Source organism: Eschrichtius robustus, chromosome 1, assembly GCF_028021215.1.
Source record: "Eschrichtius robustus isolate mEscRob2 chromosome 1, mEscRob2.pri, whole genome shotgun sequence".
Classification (NCBI taxonomy): Eukaryota; Metazoa; Chordata; class Mammalia; order Artiodactyla; family Eschrichtiidae; genus Eschrichtius; species Eschrichtius robustus.
In genome coordinates, this window is record NC_090824.1 from 114,484,376 (window position 1) to 114,503,706 (window position 19,331).

The following is a 19,331-nucleotide window of genomic DNA, read 5'->3' on the forward strand; positions in this document are numbered from 1 at the left end:
ACAATGAGCCTGTACTACTACTTTTGTAATTAGGAAAAATGATTTTTGAAAAGGTGAGATGGTAGCATAAATATATTGAGGTCAGAGAGAAAACTAAAAAACCAAAATATATACAGCCCTTAATAAACTGAAAGATAACCTAGTAGCATTTAAAAAAGCATGTCAACTGGTTCTAAAACAGAGTCACAGCGAAAACTAGTAGGATAAATAAAGATACACTAACTGAAGCTAAGCAAAAGGAAATAATTAACCCCTAACCGCCATCATAGAAATTCTGGAGGCTCCATAATTGTTTTACTTTCTTTACTTTGGGTTTGAATTTTTAATGAGGTAAGAAGAGAAAGAACTGTATCATTAGATTTAATGGAGCGGATAAAGAGCCTCTTTTTGTTAGACAGAAAGAGAATGGTAACAACAACTTATTTATTTATTTAAATGATCGAAGTATAATTCTTAACTGATCAGCAGATCTTATATTTCCAATTGTCAATTTTTTAAAAAATGTTTTTTCCTGATATAAAAGCAAAATAAGTTTAGGAAATAAGAAAAGTACAAAGAAGAGAACTGTAAGCGTAATCTCATATCCAGAGAAAACCCACAATTTTTGTCCAGTCTTTTTTTTAATAAATTTAAAGAACTGGAATAATACTTTCATTATAATTTTGTACTGTCTTTAAAACTTAGCATCGTATTACAATCCTTTTCCAAATGTATAATATGATACTTGAAAGCACAATTTTTAATGGCTGTATTGATATGTGTGCCATCATTTGCTGAGCTATTACCTTACTGGTGACCACTGGGGTTATTTCTAATGTTTTGCTATTGAAATATACTAAAATAAACAACCTAGTACAGAAATATCTAAACATTAATGTTTTTAAGTCTATTAAATTGGTTGAGCCTGTTTATACTTCCATCAGCAACCACCAACTTGCTTGTGGAACAGAAATGACTGTTATCATTAAAAAAAATTGGCTCAGCTGGTAGACCAATAGTGGTATTTCATTATTGTTTTAATTTATATTTCTTTGTCTTTTGATGAGGTTGAATAATTTTTATATTCATGAGCAATCTTTGATCTTTTGTGAATTCTTGGTAGTGCTAAGTTCAGTATTATTCCAGTTCTAAAAAAACACCTAAGAAGAATCAACTAAACTAAGAAGTGGGGCATTTATAGGCTGTCAGGGTCATTTATCTACAAACTAGTTAGACCTGGTCTTTTTCTTTCTGTCCACTTTCTTTTAAAAAATAGATTTATTTATTTTTATTTATTTATTCATTTTTGACTGTGTTGGGTCTTTGTTGCTGCGCATGGGCTTTCTCTAGGTGCAGCGAGCAGGGGCTACTCTTTGTTGTGGTGCATGGGCTTCTCATTGTGCTGGCTTCTCTTCTTGTGGAGCACAGGCTCTAGGTGCACAGGCTTCAGTAGTTGTGGCACATGGGCTCAGCAGTTGTGGCTCTCGGGCTCTAGAGCGCAGGCTCAGTAGTTGTGGCACACGGGCTCAGTGGCATGTGGGATCTTCCCGGACCAGGGCTCGAACCCATGTCCCCTGCATTGGCAGGCGGATTCTTAATCACTGCGCCACCAGGGAAGTCCATCTGTCCACTTTTGCACTGCTCAGAGTAACAAAAAGTTTAGGTATATGACCTTCACCATAAAGTCTGTCCTGACTTAGTAGAACAGAGGTAACATCTTCCCTGAACATGAAATTACTACAGAATTTCATTCATACAAAAACTCATTTCTATACATCCCACAAATACTTATATTTTAGCTTATTTATAATGTAAACATTCTATCTTATGTATTTTAATGTTTGTTCCTCTATTAATCGTGTATGTATCCCTGAAAACTTTTAACTATTTAATCCTTTTTTCACACTGATAGAAGCCTTCGTTCTATGAATGAATATAATATTTCATCATTGTACCTATAGATAGGAACATTTGACAACTGCAAAAATTGAGGCATAATGATTAGTAATTAAGAGAGCTCCAAATGGTGCCCATTCTTATCCCTAATGACACGTATAATCAAAGAGATATTGTCCTCTCTATACCACGTAAGCAAGAAGGAAGTTTGGGCCATCTGGCTTAGGGAAGTGTCTGGGGTTTTGTTTTGCTTTCTTTCCTTTGTTAGGACGTTGTCATCTAGGGCTTTTCCAAGAAAGTGAAGCTTTAAAACTAATCTAAAAAATAGCAACAGTCTCTCATTAGAGGAAAATCAGGAAGATAACAGAATTTGTTCACAAAATTACCATGACAGGCCTGGCAGTCATTCTGGAATTACTGCTGACACTAGCTGAGAAAGTCATATTGACACTTTCCCTGGATTTGACAGGTATGAGAAAGCTCGACAGCAGTAGCAGAACTGAGATAATTAGTTAATCGCTACTAAGAAAGGGGCATTACAGAGCGCGGAGAAGCAATGGTTCCAAAAAAATAACCCCAAACCACGAAGATGCTGGAAGTGTGGGAGGGCTACAAGGCAAGTGGAGCTGGCAGGTGAGTTCTTCAGAGAAAAACAGCAATGGAGGTGTCATTGTGTCTTGTGAACAACTAATCACAGGTTTCTGATTTGTGACTAGAGAGCCATTAATCTTTTATTTTTACATCAAATTTTGCTATTATTACACGACTAAGGTCGGAATTCTGTGTTTCAAAACAATTTATCTGCTTTAATTTTTAAAAAATCAATTCATAAACAAGAGTGATCCCATTATTTTCCTGGCACTGGATTCTAAAAGAGCTACCTGGGAATATTACACATAGGAGTTGAAAGTTTTCCTTTAGTTTGAAAGGGGCAATTTGTAAACCTGGCCATTACAGAGGTAGTTGCAGGAAGAAATGCAAACCGGCAAGTCATAAGTAATTCGAAGTACAAAGTTACGTCCGGCACAATTTCCCTTCTGATAATCAATCTCTCTTTTTCTATTACTAGTTGTATAGACTTCCATCTTTCTGATCCTGGCCACACCCAGTCAGAATTGTAGGGTGGTCACCGAAAGCCTGTTTATTAGAGCAAAAACCTTTGTTTATTGAACACTTACTAAATCAACACTGCTGCAAGTGTTTTATAAAAATTAACTCATTTAATCTTCAAAATATCACTATAAAGTAAGATAATAATAGCATTGCCACTTCACAGATGAGGAAACTGAAACACAGAGAGACTGAGGCTAAGGTTATGGACTCAGTCCCAAGGAGGAGAGTTACTGTAGTCTGTCCCATGGTAAAGACAGCACTGACCAAAGCCAGCCACATCTCAGATGCGTGCACGTAGTCACAAGCAACAAGCATGACTAGTTCAGTCAACAGCCTTCCTCATTATTGAGAGAAGACTTCCAGTGTATGACCTACTGTTGGTGGTCAGTGCACGTGACAGACACTAACAATAATCGAAGATCTGTAGGTGATTTCTGGAGCACAATTCACACTTCATTATTCAAAAAAGATGAAAAATGTACCAAATCCCACTCTAATCTATCTCTTAACTTGAGAAAAGACTTGACAGAAAACAAGTGAGAATAGAAACGAAAAGGTTACCCCTCCCCTCAAATCTGTAAGAATCTGGAGAAAACTTGAAAAGAATAGAGACCCTGACAAAAATTGTTACTAGTAAAAATTAGGTAAAGCATATAAGAGTTTTGAGTTTAAAAATGTAATGCCCACTACTGGGCATATACCCAGAGAAAACCATAATTCAAAAAGACACATGCACCCCAAAGTTCATCGCAGCACTATTTACAATAGCCAGGTCATGGAATCAACCTAAATGCCCATCAACAGACGAATGAATAAAGAAGTTGTGGTACATATATACAATGGAATATTACTCAGCCATAAAAAGGAATGAAATCGGGTCATTTATAGAGACGTGGATGGACCTAGAGACTGTCATACAGAGTGAAGTAAGTCAGAAAGAGAAAAACAAATACTGTATATTAACGTATATATGTGGAATCTAGAAAAATGGTATAGATGAACCAGTTTGCAAGGCAGAAACAGAGACACAGATGTAGAGAACAAACATATGGACACCAAGGGGGGGAAAGCAGGGGGGGAGGGGGGGATGAACTGGGAGATTGGGATTGACATATATACAGTAATATGTATAAAATGGATAACTAATAAGAACCTGCTGTATAAAAAAATAAATAAGATTCAAAAATTCAAAAAAAAAAAAACCACAAAAAAACACAAACCCCAAAGAACTGTGAGCAATAATGAATTGCTGTAGTTTGAAACAACTGAAGTCAGGGATGGTTTGTTGCACAACAATAACTTGAACAACCTCTGTCCTGCTACATACAGGCCATACTGCTGTATCAATGTCCCCAGCCTACTGCTACCTGTAGACAGAAATGGGACTGGAGAACCACAGTGTAGAACCCCTGAGTGCGAGGAGGTAGAGTGTGGAGCTCTGAACAGACAAGCCTCAGTTAGAATACTGGCTCTGCCACTTACAAGCTGTGACCTTGGGCCAGCAACTTAGCCCTCTCCTAAGTATGAGTTCAATTATATGACACTTTTCTTTAAAAGGAACAGAATGAGATGGAGAAACTTTTCATCCCAAGTGGAACTAAGACAAGAAAGGAAAGAATTATTCAATTTTTTTCAGCTGTTCTGACAGAAGCAGTCTATTTCTGACTTGGCCATTCTCTCAGAATATGATACAAAAATAGAAGAGTTGTGCCTGAATTACCCATTACAGAAACTAATGTCATATTTGAAGAAGATCTGAGAATTGGTTTGGGAACAATCTAACTTAAAGTCACTGTACTCTTGGAGTTACAGTAACATGTCATTTTGATTTCAAACCATGTAACACAAAACACTAAGGCAGATTTATAAGCTGTTTTTCATGTATTTTTGTGGGAGAGAATTACATTGGTACAAACTATCATCAAACAGGCAGCAATTTTGCTAAACTCTTGGGCATTGGTATTTATAATATTCTAGGACAGAGGGCTTACTTTTCAAATAATTTACCTCAGTCTGAAATCAATTCATGACAGGCTATGTTTTTTGCACATAGAACATGTTAAGGTGTAAAAGGGAATTACAGAAGGGAAAATCTGATCCTCAAAATTACATTAAAAATGAAAATTAAAATGTTTATTGACAAAAAATATGTATGCACACAGCTAATTAAGCACCTTTAAGTCACTTATGAAGAATAAACAGCATAAAACAAATGTTACGTTTATGGACAAATGGGGTCCTCTCTGCAAAGAAAATGTTCTCTGTTAGTAACAGCATGGGCACATCTTACTTTTACTGACAGGAGTCTAAAATGTACCTCTGTCCTTGATGGAATGTCTTCAGTTTCTGCAATTTCAGAGCTAAAGGTGCATTCGGACTCATTGCTGCTGTGGGTGGAGTCTGTTCTCCTGTGCCCAGGCTTAGGCACGTTCTGCAAGACAAATAAGCAGTTATAGTTAGCACAATGTAATTAAATAATTGAACTAGGCCTAGTTAAGACAGCATCCATCTTAACTCGGTTCTAATCCTCACTCACTGACTTAATGTTCTCATGCCCAAACGATCTGTTCCATGTCATATTAACAAACTCTTACATGGGGGCTTCCCTGGTGGCGCAGTGGTTAAGAATCCACTTGCCAACGCAGGGGACACAGGTTCGAGCCCTGGTCCAGGAAGATCCCACATGCCGCGGAGCAACTAAGCCCGTGCACCACAACTACTGAGCCCGTGTGCCTAGAGCCCGTGCTCCGCAACAAGAGAAGCCACTGCTCTCTGCAACTATAGAAGGCCCGCGTTCAGCAACTTCAGCAATGAAGACCCAACGCAGCCAAAAATAAATAAATAAAATAAATAAATTTATTTAAAAAAACCAAAACAAACTCTTACAAAAGGGTCACCTTCAGAACTCCTCAAAGAAAGGGAAAGATGCACCAGGAGGGCATGACAAGCACAGTCACAAAACCAAATACTCAAACAAAAATCATCTGTGATTACTGGCAGAGTCCGCTTTTTAAAGTGGTGAGTGGCTAGTCGCACTGGGTGAAGCATAGGCGTGATGCCTCAGCATCCAAGGACTGCAACTGACTTCCGTGTTGCAATCAAATAAAACCTACCAAAAAGTTCACAGGATATGTTTAATGATAGCATAATCATTTTACTGCACCGTATTTGGGCATAAATGGTAAAAAAAAAAAAAAAAAAAAAAAAGTCGGGAGAGGGGGGTTTCCACTTAGGCGACTACAATTTCTGTTAGTTTTATGTCTGAAGCTGAATCTCTGGAGTCAGCAGTGGGAAGGATGAGTGTGCAGAAGAGGCAAGGAAGCTGCTCGAAGAATCCTGGGAAGATCCTTGGGTTATTAATTCAGGGAGTCCAGGTGACACTATTATGGCATGTGGTACCTATGAACTAGTGTTCAGAAAGCTTGTGGGGAACAGAAAAGGTAAGCAATTGTAGTCCCTTCCTTTCTGTAGGAAAAGGGGTTAGAGAATGACTTGAAGGAAGAAGGAATAAAAAGGCTGGGTTTGGACCCCTCACTCCTAGGGTGCCCCCAGCAGAAGACATGGAAAGGTTCAGTGGCCTGGATTTTCTAGGGTTACAAATCCTGAGAGCTTCAGAAAGGCCTCCAAGAGCTTTGGGATCTGTCCAATTTCCTTTACTCCTTCCCAGGTGCAGGAAAAGAGCCAGAAGCCACAAAGAGCTTTTTGCCTCTTTCCTTCCAACATCCAGGCTTATAGTGAGCAGACCCACCTGTGCAACCACAGGGAAGCCAGCCCCCAGGGGCAGTTGAAAGCCCCTCAGCCCAGCCCAACCTGTATGTTCTATGTTCATTAGTGTAATTTTCTTTTTTTGTGTGTGTGATATCTTTGTCTGGTTTTGGTATCAGTGTGATGCTGGCCTCACAGAATGAGTTTGGAAACTGCTCCCTCTTCAATTTTTTGGAATAGTTTGAGAAGCATAGGTGTTAACTCTTATTTAAATGTTTTTTGCTGGGAGTTTTTGACTGCTGATTCAATATCATTTCTGATATTTGATCTGTTCATATTTTCTATTTCTTCCTGATTCAGTATTGGAATATTGTATGTTCCTAGGAATTTGTCCATTTCTTCGAGGTTGTTCATTTTATTGGCATGTAATCATTTGTAGTAATCTCTTATGATACTGTGTATTTCTGTGGTGTTGCCTGTAACTGCTCCTCTTTCATTTCTGATTTTATCTATTTGGGCTCTCTCTTTTTGTCTTGATGGGTGTGGCTAATAGTTTATCAATTTTGCTTATTTTTTTCAAAAGACCAGCTCTTAGTTTTGTTCATCTTTTAAACTGATTTTTAGTCTCTATTTCATTTCCACTCTGATCTTTTTTTTTCTCCTTCTAATGTTGGGCTTTGTTTGTACTTTTTCTAGTTCCTTTAGGTGTAAGGTTAGATTGTTTATTTGAGATTTTTCTTGTTACCTGATGTAGCATGTATCGCCATTAAACTTCCCTCTTAGAACTGTTTTTGCTGCAGTCCATAGATTTTAATCATTTTGTTTCCGCTTTCATTTGTCTCCGGGTATTTTAAAAATTTCTTCTTTGGTTTCTTCAGTGACCTATTTGTTGTTTAGTAGTGTTTTGCTTAGCCTCTATGTGTTTGCTTTTTCAGTTTTTTTTCTTGTAGTTGATTTCTAGTCTCATAGCATTGTGGTGGAAAAAGATGCTTGATATGATTTCAATCTTCTGGATGATCTGTCCTTTGATATAAGTGGGGTGTTAAAGTCCCCTACTATTATTGTGTCACTGTCAATCTCCTCCTTTATGTTTGTTAATATTTGCTGTATGTATTCAGGTGCTCCTATGTTGGGTGAACATATGTTTACAACTGTTATATTTTCTTGTTGGATTGGTCCCTTTGTCATTATGTAATGTCCTTTTTTGTCTCTTGTTATAGTGTTTGTCTTAAAGTCTGTTTTGTCTGACTATCGCTACCCCAGCTGTCTTTCCATTTCCATGGAATACATTTTTCCATCCCCTCACTCTCAGTCTGTGTGTCTTTAGAACTGAAGTCTCTCACAGGTGTGTGTGTGTGTGTGCGTGTGTGTGTATTTGTCTTGTCTATATTATCCATTCTGCCACTCTATGTCTTTTGATTAGAGCACTTAGTCCATTTACATTGAAAGTAATTATTGATAGGTATGTACTTATTGCCATTTTGTTAGTTGTTTTCTGGTTGTTGTAGTTCTTTTTTGTTCCTTTCTTCTTTCGCTTTCTTCCCTTGTGATTTGATGATTTTTTTTAGTGTTATATTTGGATTACTTTCTTTTTTGTGTGTGTGTGTGTATCTATAATATGTTTGTGGTTACAATGAGGTTCATAAAAACAACAATAAATGAGGTTCAATCACACATATATACATGTACATACATGTACAAATATATTTAATTATTTAAATATGATGATCTCAAGTTCAAATGCATTATAACAACCATGCATTCTTAGTCCCCTCCCCACGATTAGTGTTTTTGTCATCATATTTTACATCTTTTTGTTTTGTGTATCCCTTAACTACATACTGTGGATATAGGTTATTTTACTACTTTTTTGTCTTTTAGCCTTCCTACTAGATTTATATGTGATTGATCTACTATCAATACTGTATGTTTACCTTTATCAGTGAGAGTTTCCCTTTCTAGTTGTGGCCTTTTCTCTCCTGCCTAGAGAAGTCCTTTTAACATTTCTTGTTAAAAGGTTTAGTGGCCCTGAATTCTTTAGCTTTTGCTTGTTTTATCTTTTTATCTTTCCTTCAAATTGGAATGATAGCTTTGCTGGGTAGAGTATTCTTGGTTGTAGGTTTTTTCCTTTTATCACTTTGAATATATCATGCCACTCCCTTCTGGTCTGCAAAGTTTCTGCTGAAAAGTCAGCTTATGGTCTCAAGGAAATTCTTTCTACATAATTAGTTGCTTTTCTCTTGCTGCTTTTAAGATTCTCTCTTTATCTTTCATTTTTACCATTTAAATTATAATGTGTCTTGGTGTTGACCTCTTTGGGTTGACCTTGTTTGGGACTCTCTGTGCTTCCTGAACCTGGATGTCTGTTTTCTTTCCCAGGTTAGCGAAGTTTTCAGCTATTATTATTTTTTTTTAATATTATTTGTATATGAAAGAATCCTTTTTTTTTTTTTAATTTTTATTTTATTTATTTATGGCTGTGTTGGGTCTTCGTTTCTGTGCGAGGGCTTTCTCCAGTTGTGGCAAGCGGGGGCCACTCTTCATCGCGGTGCGCGGGCCTCTCACTATCGCGGCCTCTCTTCTTGCGGAGCACAGGCTCCAGATGCGCAGGCTCAGTAATTGTGGCTCACGGGCCCAGCTGCTCCGTGGCATGTGGGATCCTCCCAGACCAGGGCTCGAACCTGCGTCCTCTGCATTGGCAGGCAGATTCTCAACCACTGCGCCACCAGGGAAGCCCCTTCAGCTATTATTTCTTCAAGTAAGTTCTCTGCCCCTTTCTCTCTCTTCCCCTTCTGGGACCCCTATGAGAATGTTATTATGCTTGATGTTGTCCCAGAGGCCTCTCTCAAACTATCCTCATTTTTTAAAATTCTTTTTTCTTTTAGCTGTTCTGAATTGGTGATTTCTACTACTCTGTCTTGCCATTCACCAATCCACTCCTCTGTATCATCTAACCTACTGTTGATTCCTTCTAGCGTATTTTTAAATTTCAGTTATTGTATTCCTTAACTCTGTTTGGTTCTTCTTTATATTTTCTCTTTGTTAAACTTATCACTATGTTCATTCATTCTTTTCCCGAGTGCACTGAACACCTTTATGATCATTACCTTGAACTCTTTATTGGATAGATTGCTTATCTCCACTTCGTTTAGCTCTTCTTCTGGGGTTTTGTCTTGTTCCTTTGTTTGGAATATATTCCTCTATCTACTCGTGTTGCTTATTGTTTGTGTTTATTTCTGTGCATTAGGTAGGTTGTTTATGATTCCCAGTCTTGGAGAAGTGGCCTTATGAAGGAGACATCCTATGGGCCCCAGCAGCCCATCCTTTTAGTCACCAGATCTATATGCTCTATGGGTGCCCCTATGTGGGCTGCATGGGCCCTTCTGTTGTGGTGGGGATCACTACTTGGATGCACTGGTACATTGGGATAGCCCTCGGCCTGGTTGGCTTCCAGGTCCTACCTAGTGCAATAACTGCCAGCTGGCTGGTGGGTGGGTTTGGGTTCTGGTGTGGCAGGCTGCATAGCCTGGGGTGTGTCTCAAGGCTGGTCCCAGGTTACTGATGGATGGGTCAGTGACCAGGGTGGCTGGATGGGGGGCTCATGGGGCTGGTGCCAGCTCACTTGTGAGCAGGTAAACCTCTGGCCCTAATAGGCTAGAGGGAGGACTCCAAAATGAAACTTGTCTGCAGCAGTGTCCTCATGGTTGGAGCTCCCCAAAATGCCTGCAGCCAATGTCTATGTCCCAAGGGTGAGCTCCAGTGGCCTCATGCCCTCTGGAAGGCTCTCCAAGGTTAGCAAGTGGGTCTGAACCAGGCTCCTTTCAAATTATTGCTTCTGCACTGGGTCTTGGACGTGTGAGATTTTGTATATGCCCTTTAAGAGTGGAGTCGCTGTTTCCCACAGCCCCTGTGGCTCTCTTGTATACAAGCCCCACTGCCTTCAAGTCCAGATGCCTGAGGACTCGTTTTCCTGGTGCTGGAACCCCAGGCTGGGGAGCCCAATGTGGGGCTCAGACCCCTTGTGCCTTGGGGAGAACCTCTGCAATTGTGTTTATCTTCCTGTTTGTGGGTCACTTACATGGGGTGTGGGTCTTGACTACACCGTGTCTCCACCCCTCCACCACTCCTACCCATTTTGTTGAGGTTCCCTTTTATATCTTTAGTTTCATAAAATAGTGTCTGCTAGTCTTCAGGTCATTCTTGTATACAGCTGCTCTGTAAATAGTTATAATCTTGGCATGCCTGTGGGAGGAGGTGAGCTCAGGGTCTTCCTACTCTGCCGTCTTGGCCACTCCCCTCCAAATTACCTTGTGTTTTATAACAGATATTTCAGAGCATTTCTGGCCATCTGTGCCATTAGGTTACGTTTAAGGCCGATAGTTGTAGGAACAAGATTGCTAGGGAACTCTTTGTTTCCTGATAGCAGGATAAGTAGAACAGGAGGGTGTGCAGAACTATTAAAAGTTCAAAATGTACTTTGGCAGATGCAGAAGAGTCCTTGAAATAGATAAGACAACTTATTACAAATAGAGGCTGAATTTTCTTTTCCTAGGACTATATCTTTGAAACTACAAAAACTATATAATACTTGATTATATAAATATTTGCTTTATAAGCAAATTTTACTTTAAGTCATTCAATACATAAAACAAAGTCCAGCTACGCTGACTTTATAGTATCTTATAATCCAGTCTTCAAAGTGTTTGACTTTACAAAATATTTATGAATAAAGTGATATGATTTCTGGGATGTGCTTTAAAACAATACAATCCATTGGATGGAGTGGGATGGAGGGTAGAATGGGGGATAGAAATGTGTTGACCATTTTGGATTGAGTGATGGGTACATGGAGTACAGAGGGGTTCATTCTACTTTTCTATCTAGTTTTGCATATGTTTAAAATTTTTATATAAAAAAAATCAAAAGTATTTGACTCACAACCATCAAAGTCATCTCTTCCTTGAGGTCATCATATCGTTCTTCCAAGCGACTGAACTCATTCAGAAGGTTCTGATATCTCAGCCTTTCATCATTAAGATCGAGTTCCAGTTGTTTTGTTTCTTCTATTAACTTCTTTTCCATAGTCTCTGAAAGAAAGGAGAGGGAAAAGCATACCAAAGATGGCTCCACAGAATGCAAGAATACAAACATGGACACTGACTTCCAGTTTCTTTGGGAGGGGTTCTGCTTTTAGCACCACTATGATCTATGAAGAGTACCTTAGTGGAGGTAGGGAAAGAGAAAATACCATGACCAAAGAATAATTTATTAATAACAACAACCATCATCTATCGCATTGTTCCATGAACAGAACTAGTTCATTCCTTGGTTACAGCACATCCTTGATAAACTTCCACTAGTCATCATCTAGTAACTAGAGTATACATTTCTTATTCCAATAGTATTCTGTTTCAGGCTATTCATAAAATTCTTTTGTCCCAAAAGTCAGAGACATTCCTCAAGCCTCTGGGGGAACGGCGACTTCTCAGCGGACCCAGCTGTACTGCTCTACAGAGTGTCTCCACTCATCTCAGTCCCCAGGTTCTGTCTTACAATTCCCCAACGCTGTGAGCTCCCTTGTTGTCCTATTACGCCCTCGATTCTAATCAGGTAAGATCCCCACACCTGGTCCTCTGTTGTTACCACTCCTATGTGCTGCTGGGGGACCTGACCTTTCCATTTACTCACCTCACTCTGCTCTCTCTGTTGCCAGGGGCTGGCACTTAGATAGGACATCATCTGGAGATCGGAGATTAGCCCTTGATTGCAGATCAAGCACAGTAAAAAAGCCTTAAATCTCAGCTGTATGTTTTATCTCAATGAGCTGACCCAGTCACATTTATAAACATTAAGCTTCCTACCACTACGGCCCATTTTACCCTCATATTTTGTAGCTATATCTTAATCTGCCCTGCCTGCTTCTATTGCTTCACCATTTCTTTCTCTGCCAGCTCCATGAGGGCAAGTGCTGCCAAGTGTCTTGTCACAACTGCCTCCCTGGTGTCCAATACAGTGTTTCCCTACCCTAGGGCTTTAATAATTTGTAAACAAATGAATGAAAGAATTTCGTCTCTCTATAACATTCTGTAAATTGCTTTTTAGTCTCACAAGTTTGTGGAAGCTGCCCAAGGCTGCCAACAAATTTTCCTTAGGCAAATCCACTGTTATTGTCTTTGTTCTTATCTTTCAGTATCAAATAACATTTTCTATTTTCCTACAAGAATTCTCATCATTCTGGATTTTTCCACTGCATTCTGCATCCTAGCCTCCCTTTTTCCATGTCTTCAATGACTGTTTTCTCCTTCCCTCTTAATTTTCTTTTCTGGTTCCTTTTCTTCACCTTATCCCTTATTTATGGTTATCCTATAAGGCTTAATTCCAGATTTTCTTCTCTTTTCTATATAGTATTCACTTTAATTGGGAGGAATGGGGCAGTATGGGGAAACCATGGAGGGCTCGCTCTTTCATCTCAATTTGCTTTCACATCATCTCTATCTGGAGGCCCCAGCTGACATCCAAATTTTAATATTCAAACAACTGACCTCGTTAATTTGCCTCATAAACAGAGACTTGTTCCCCTCAATTTCCTCATTACTAATAACACATTAGTGTTTTGATAACTCATCTCAAAACTTTAGAAAATTTTTAGAAAATTTTAACTCCTTTTTTGAATATCACATCAAAAATGATAATGATATATGATATATGATTCTTTTCATATAATGTATTTTCACTCTAATCAAATCTCTTCCTTTCTATTTCTACCACCAATTACTGTAGTTTAGATATACATTTTCTTAGCTCACGTTTATGTACACGTGGATTCCTTGTAAATTATCACCATTTTAATTTATCTTACAAACAGCAAATGAAATAAATGTCCACATCTAGTGTCTTTTTTTTTTTTAAGGTGGCAAAAAGTGGTTGATCTTAGGAAAATAATATCCATTGGTTTAGCAAAATAAATAATATATACAGATACATATACTCATATACATATATATATTAGCTCAAGAATTGGTCCTAAAACAACAGGACTCCTATAAGTCATAAATCATACATATAGAACAATTTTTTTTAAAGTCGCATATGATACTGACTAATATGAATGGATATTTGTACATAGGGAGACCAGATTTATAAGTTCACCAACTAATTCAACCAAATATTTAGAGTGCTTGGCTCCAGAACTCTGCAAATTTACTGATGACAGTCTAAGCAAAGTTGTAACTTATAAACCTTTGGTCTGAGGTTGGTTGGAGCGCAGTAGGTTGGGCCCACACGAGCCTTACCTGTCATCTCCTTAGCCTGCTCCACGATAAGGTGATTGAGGGCCTCTTTTTCCTGCTTCAGCAAAGTATTTTCTTCCTTCAGATTTGATACCAACTATAAAATGAAACAATAAACTGAGATGTCTGCCACAGACAGAGGCAGCCCGATACTGAATACAAAGACCACACATACAGCAGTCACCGGTAGTCACTACTTACTTCCACATCTCACTGCCTCACTTCTTTGCCGAGTTATATCTGGTCATCCTTCAAACTTGTTTCTAGCATTACCCTCCAGAAGGCTTTCCCGGAAACTCCCTCCAATTACATGTCTCTCCTTTGGGCTACTACAGGACCCTGAATTTGCCTCCTTATAGCCCTTATAAATGATTTACTTTTACTTCCCTGATTGACTAGAAATTCTTGGAGGACAAAAGTGATTTGCTGTTGTTGTTTTACTTTGTACCTTAAGCATTTAGCAATTGCCCGGCACCTAGTAAGCATTTGCGCTTGAAGCAACGATAATGCCTTTTCACACCAACAACCTAATGCAATGTTTATGTGTACCCATGATTCAAGCAGAGAGATTACAGAGGTTAAGAAAAATATGAAAGGCATTTTGGTTTTGGAAATTCACTGAAGACCTTCCAAAGCTCCTGGCTCTCTGTCTTGAGAAAGAGAATTTAATTTTCATCTCCTTTCAAGAGTTTTGCAAGGTTGTAAACTTTTATTCCACATTGCAGCATTGACCTTACAACACTGTGAATATACTTAATGCCACAGAACTGTACACTTAAAACGATTAAAATGGTAAATTTTATGTTACATATAAGCATATTTTACCACAATAAAAAAATACTGACCTTTAACTTTCTATTTCCTGGTTGGATAAGGATTCTCAGGAAGCAAAAATCAAAACCAAAGGAAACTTTGCTAAGTTCATAATTTATACAGTTCACCTTTGGAATAGAATGTGTGCTTGTCATAAGTGAAATCTGAATTCCTTTCTCTAAGCATAAGTTCAAGGGACTCTTAAAGCAACAGCTTTACTAATAAAGAGAAAGTGTCAGGAGTTCAGAGACAGAGAAAGCGGGCTCTCTGACTAATGATCCCTGAAGAACAGGGAACTGAGATTACAGCACTGTGCCACTGCAGAAGTCAGGCCAGAAGGTGTTCCTTCTGATGGCCCAGTGTCTTCCCTCTGTGCTGATAAGGTCTGCTCCCAGTAGAAAGGCTGAGTTCTCTAAGTGCTCTTGAGAGAAGCTGCTCTTTGTCAGGGGTGTGCAACCAATCACCTGTGGTGCTTTTTCAAAATACATGAGCCTGGCCCACACTCCCAGAGCTTGGGCAGGTATCTTTTTAAAAACTCTCCAGCATATTCTGAAATACACTCCTGGTTAAGAACCACAGTTCTGCTGGACCTTCTAGGCTCCTTGATCAGGCTAACTGGCAATGTAGCTTTCCTGACCACAAAGCTAGCTCTCACAGTGAAATTTTTTCATTCTTCCTCATTACCACACCCCATCTAAAAGCATTAATGGTAGTGCCTATAGCTATCCTTGTGAAGGCAGCAGATAATAAAACGAAAGGAGAAATCTGAATATGTTCAGGTATACTATTCTATCAGACTAGAAAGGTATGAACTTGACTTTGAAAAGGAAACGAGAATACTCCTACCAAGCTTAATTCTCTATAGTTTCGGAGGAATTTGGAAAGCTTACAGGGACTCAGGAAATGGGGGAAAAAAGAGAGAGAGAGAGAGCACAAGAAAGAGAGATCTTAAACCTCAACAGTATCCCATTGGATACATATTTGAATTCTGATAGAACAAGCCTGCTATGTCAAAGTAACATATTAATAGCACTGCTGTTTTCAGATACAGAGTCCAGATCTGCTATATATATAGAAGGGATTATTTTATCAGGACCCTGAATACCATGGAAGGATTGCAACTTTATTAGCTACACTATCCTACCTGAATTGTGTCTAAGCTCCTTCGACGTTCTTACTGTATAAGCTGCTGTTAAGGTTCAGAAGTCAGTAAGGAAAAAGCATATTGGGATTCTTGCCACAGTTACAGCCATCAGTCAACTCTGTTTTCATTTAAAGATGGTAATACTAGTGGAATCTCTGAAAACCTATTACTTTTTTCCAGTAAGCCTTATGTTGAGTTAATTTTACTTTGTTTAAACAATACATCTCATTACTGTTTGAGAACCTTAGTGTTTTATGTATTTAATAAAGTTTTGATATAAGTTAATACAAATTTGTAGTGTGGAAGCACTGGTCAATCTGTAAGAATTTTTGTTGTTGTTCTATCTGCATAGCAGCTCTTGGCTACGATCAGTGTGCAGACATTTGGATTTTTTCCTGTTGGACTTCTCAAAACAGTCTTAATGCAGGTTTCCATAAAATCCCTACTATCAGCTACTGACAGTTCATTATGATTTACTTCTTTTTTTTTTTTTTTTTATGATTTACTTCTTAATCACCTTTAACCTGCTGAAGAAAAAAGAGTCTACACTCCAAACAGATCTATTCATTCAAAGAAAAAGGGTGCATATTAGGTTCTTGGCCATCACTTCTCTTCTTATAACAAACACTGCTTTGCCTTTGTTCTTAGGAGAGTAAAAGGTTTTACTAAAAGACCTATAGGTACTCATCCAGCATATGGAACAGCTGCTTGGGGGAAACACTAATAATGAACAGTAAACCAACTGAAATGTGTGTTTACCTTCGATTGAAACCGATATTGAGCCACAAGGGCCAGGTCAAGATGACAGCACAACTCCTTTGTGGAAGGAGTAGATGGGGATATGAACATTAGCTCCTACCTGCTCAGTTTCTTGTTTGTATCTATCAGCACATTCTTCAATGGATTTTTTCTCACACTGAGTTTGTTCCAGGTCTTTCCGGAGCTTGGCAATTTCTTCCTGCAGACTGAGGACACGTCCAGTCGCAATCTTAGCTTCTTCCTCGCTTAGGTGAAGACGTTCTAAGTCACTTCGTAGTTTCTCGGTCTCAGAGTTGTATACTCCTTCCAGATTGGTCAGCTTCTCCATGAGGCATTTGTAGTCTTTGTTCTTTAAACACACACATAAGTGACAAAAAGTAAGTATACACACCACAAATGTATTTAGTGAGAAAACCATGCCTATTCATCATATTCATGCTATATCATCATAGTGCTGATATAGTATCTAACCAAAATACTAATGACAATATTTAAAATAACACAATCAGCACCCTCTTAGTGATACAAAGAGAGAATAGGCACAATTATTTCTGCTTTACATGATGAGCAACATAGATGTGAGTTTCTCATAGTCACAAGGTGAGTTCCCACAGTAAATTCTCTTTCTTGATGCTTAATCCAGGAATAGGAAAATCTATACTTGCTTTTGAAAACAAATCAGTGTGCCACTGAAAGCCATGTGCCGGCTAGTGATGCATAAGAGTGATAAAATGGCCTCAAAATCACAAGTTTCTTACAAATCCCTTTGTTTACCATCTGGAAACTCCTCTTCCCACTCTGAAAACCTTTCTGATGAATCCTATTTCATTCTGTTTTCTGTTTTTCTTTGTCATCCTTAGTATTTATGTATTACTAACTACCTTTATATCATTTGCATGTGCTAAAATATTACTTGCTAACTATCTCTGAGAAATCAAACTTTTATCTCTGCAAACAGACTGCAGATTCCTCAGAAGCATGGACATTTTCCTGCTTCTTTTGCCATCTCAATGCTAAACAACTCATCTGCAAAAGGAACAATACACCATACACAAATGAAGGATAATGATGAAAGAGCTTTGTAAAATATAAAGTACAATATGACTCTCGGTCCTAACTGTTTGGAGTGCTAGTAAACCTGTCTGTGTTCTCGAAAATAATTTCCTGCCTTGGTCCTTGCAATTATAATCTTACCTATGAGCTTGTCACTATTTCCACATTCATTAATGCCATTATTATTTTACTTTTTTTGCTAAGACTGAAAGGTAAAGTCAAGAGGAGACAACGCTGAAGATGACCCCAGTGGATATTGTTAGGCATGCTGCACTTTCAGGACTCCTGTTTAAAACACACCTGTTCATCAACTTTGCGCTGCAGCTGCATGATCTTGTTCTCCATGCCAATGTGGAGCTTCTTATAGCGCTCCACGGAACGGGCCTCGATCTTGAGCTTCTTCAGCTCACGCTTGGCCATCATCCGCCGGAAGCAGCACTGAAGGTAGATGATGGCGTGCATACTCCTCTTGTAGTAGGTGCGAGCCAGCCAGCCCCGGACCCACTTCTGAATGATGACTGCTTTGTGCTCACGGAGTATCTGCAGAAGAGGGTAAGTGCAAGTAACGTCAGACCCTGGACTAGACTCAGTGTTCAACTCTATCAACCTATGGATGTCAGGCTGAGAACCCACACATTACCTAAAGGGAAAGATATAAAAGTTGAAGCAACAATGTATTATGTGGATTGTATTTATCACAAATATATGGAAGCACAAAATTATTTTAAAAAGTGATTGAATTTGGAAAGCTTCCAGGGACTCAGGAAATGGGGAAAAAAAGAGAGAGAGAGCACAAGAAAGAGAGATCTTAAACCTCAATAGTATCCCATTGGATACATATTTGAATTCTGATAGAACAAGCTTGCTATGTCAAAGTAACATATTAATAGCACTGCTGTTTCCAGATACAGAGCCCAGATCTGCTATAGATATAGAAGGGATTTTTTACATTTAAAAGGCAATTTGAGGGCTTCCCTGGTGGCGCAGTGGATAAGAATCTGCCTGCCAATGCGGGGGACACAGGTTTGATCCCTGGTCTGGGAAGATCCCACATGCTGCAGAGCAACTAAGCCTGCAAGCCACAAGTACTGAAGCACGCACGCCTAGAGCCCGTGCTCTGCAACGAGAGAAGCCACCGCAAGGAGAAGCCCGCGCACCACAATGAAGAGTAGCCCCAACTCGCCGCAACTAGAGAAAGCCTGCGCACAGCAACGAAGACCCAACGCAGCCAAAAATAAATAAATAAAATTAAAATTACAATAAATTTAAAAAAAGACTCATTTTATAAAAAAAGAGGAAATTTGAGAAACATATATAAAAATATGTATTATATCCACGTCATATGTATGATTACATGTATATGTATGATGATAAACAGAGTATACAGATAGAAGCTGTCTAAATAAAAGGCACCAGATTACTAAATAGAAAACTAGTCTACAAAGAAAGAAAAAATGCATTAGGTTTCTTATTGTTATATGATTTCCATAAGCAACAGGTGATCCTTTAGAAAATAAACAGAACTTGGTACCCTGTGAACTACGTGCTAGTAAAATAAGAGATTTACCCACTACCCTTAC

At 38.7% G+C, this 19,331-nt stretch overlaps 1 protein-coding gene across 6 annotated transcripts in view; it reads right to left on the reverse strand.

Annotated features, from left to right (window-relative positions):
• Positions 1 to 19,331, reverse strand: part of MYO5A (myosin VA) — a 197,362-nt gene that overhangs the window by 39,985 nt on the left and 138,046 nt on the right. For 4 of the 6 annotated variants that reach the window (XM_068551750.1, XM_068551743.1, XM_068551734.1 and 1 more), the window contains exons 21-25: positions 18,052 to 18,291; positions 16,799 to 17,047; positions 13,986 to 14,079; positions 11,632 to 11,780; positions 5,306 to 5,419 (exon numbers count right to left, since the gene is read on the reverse strand). In XM_068551750.1, the coding sequence (XP_068407851.1) occupies positions 5,306 to 5,419; positions 11,632 to 11,780; positions 13,986 to 14,079; positions 16,799 to 17,047; positions 18,052 to 18,291 (846 nt within the window). The remainder of the gene's footprint in view (positions 1 to 5,305; positions 5,420 to 11,631; positions 11,781 to 13,985; positions 14,080 to 16,798; positions 17,048 to 18,051; positions 18,292 to 19,331) is intronic. The other 2 variants (XM_068551749.1, XM_068551728.1) reach the window with 1 other exon arrangement.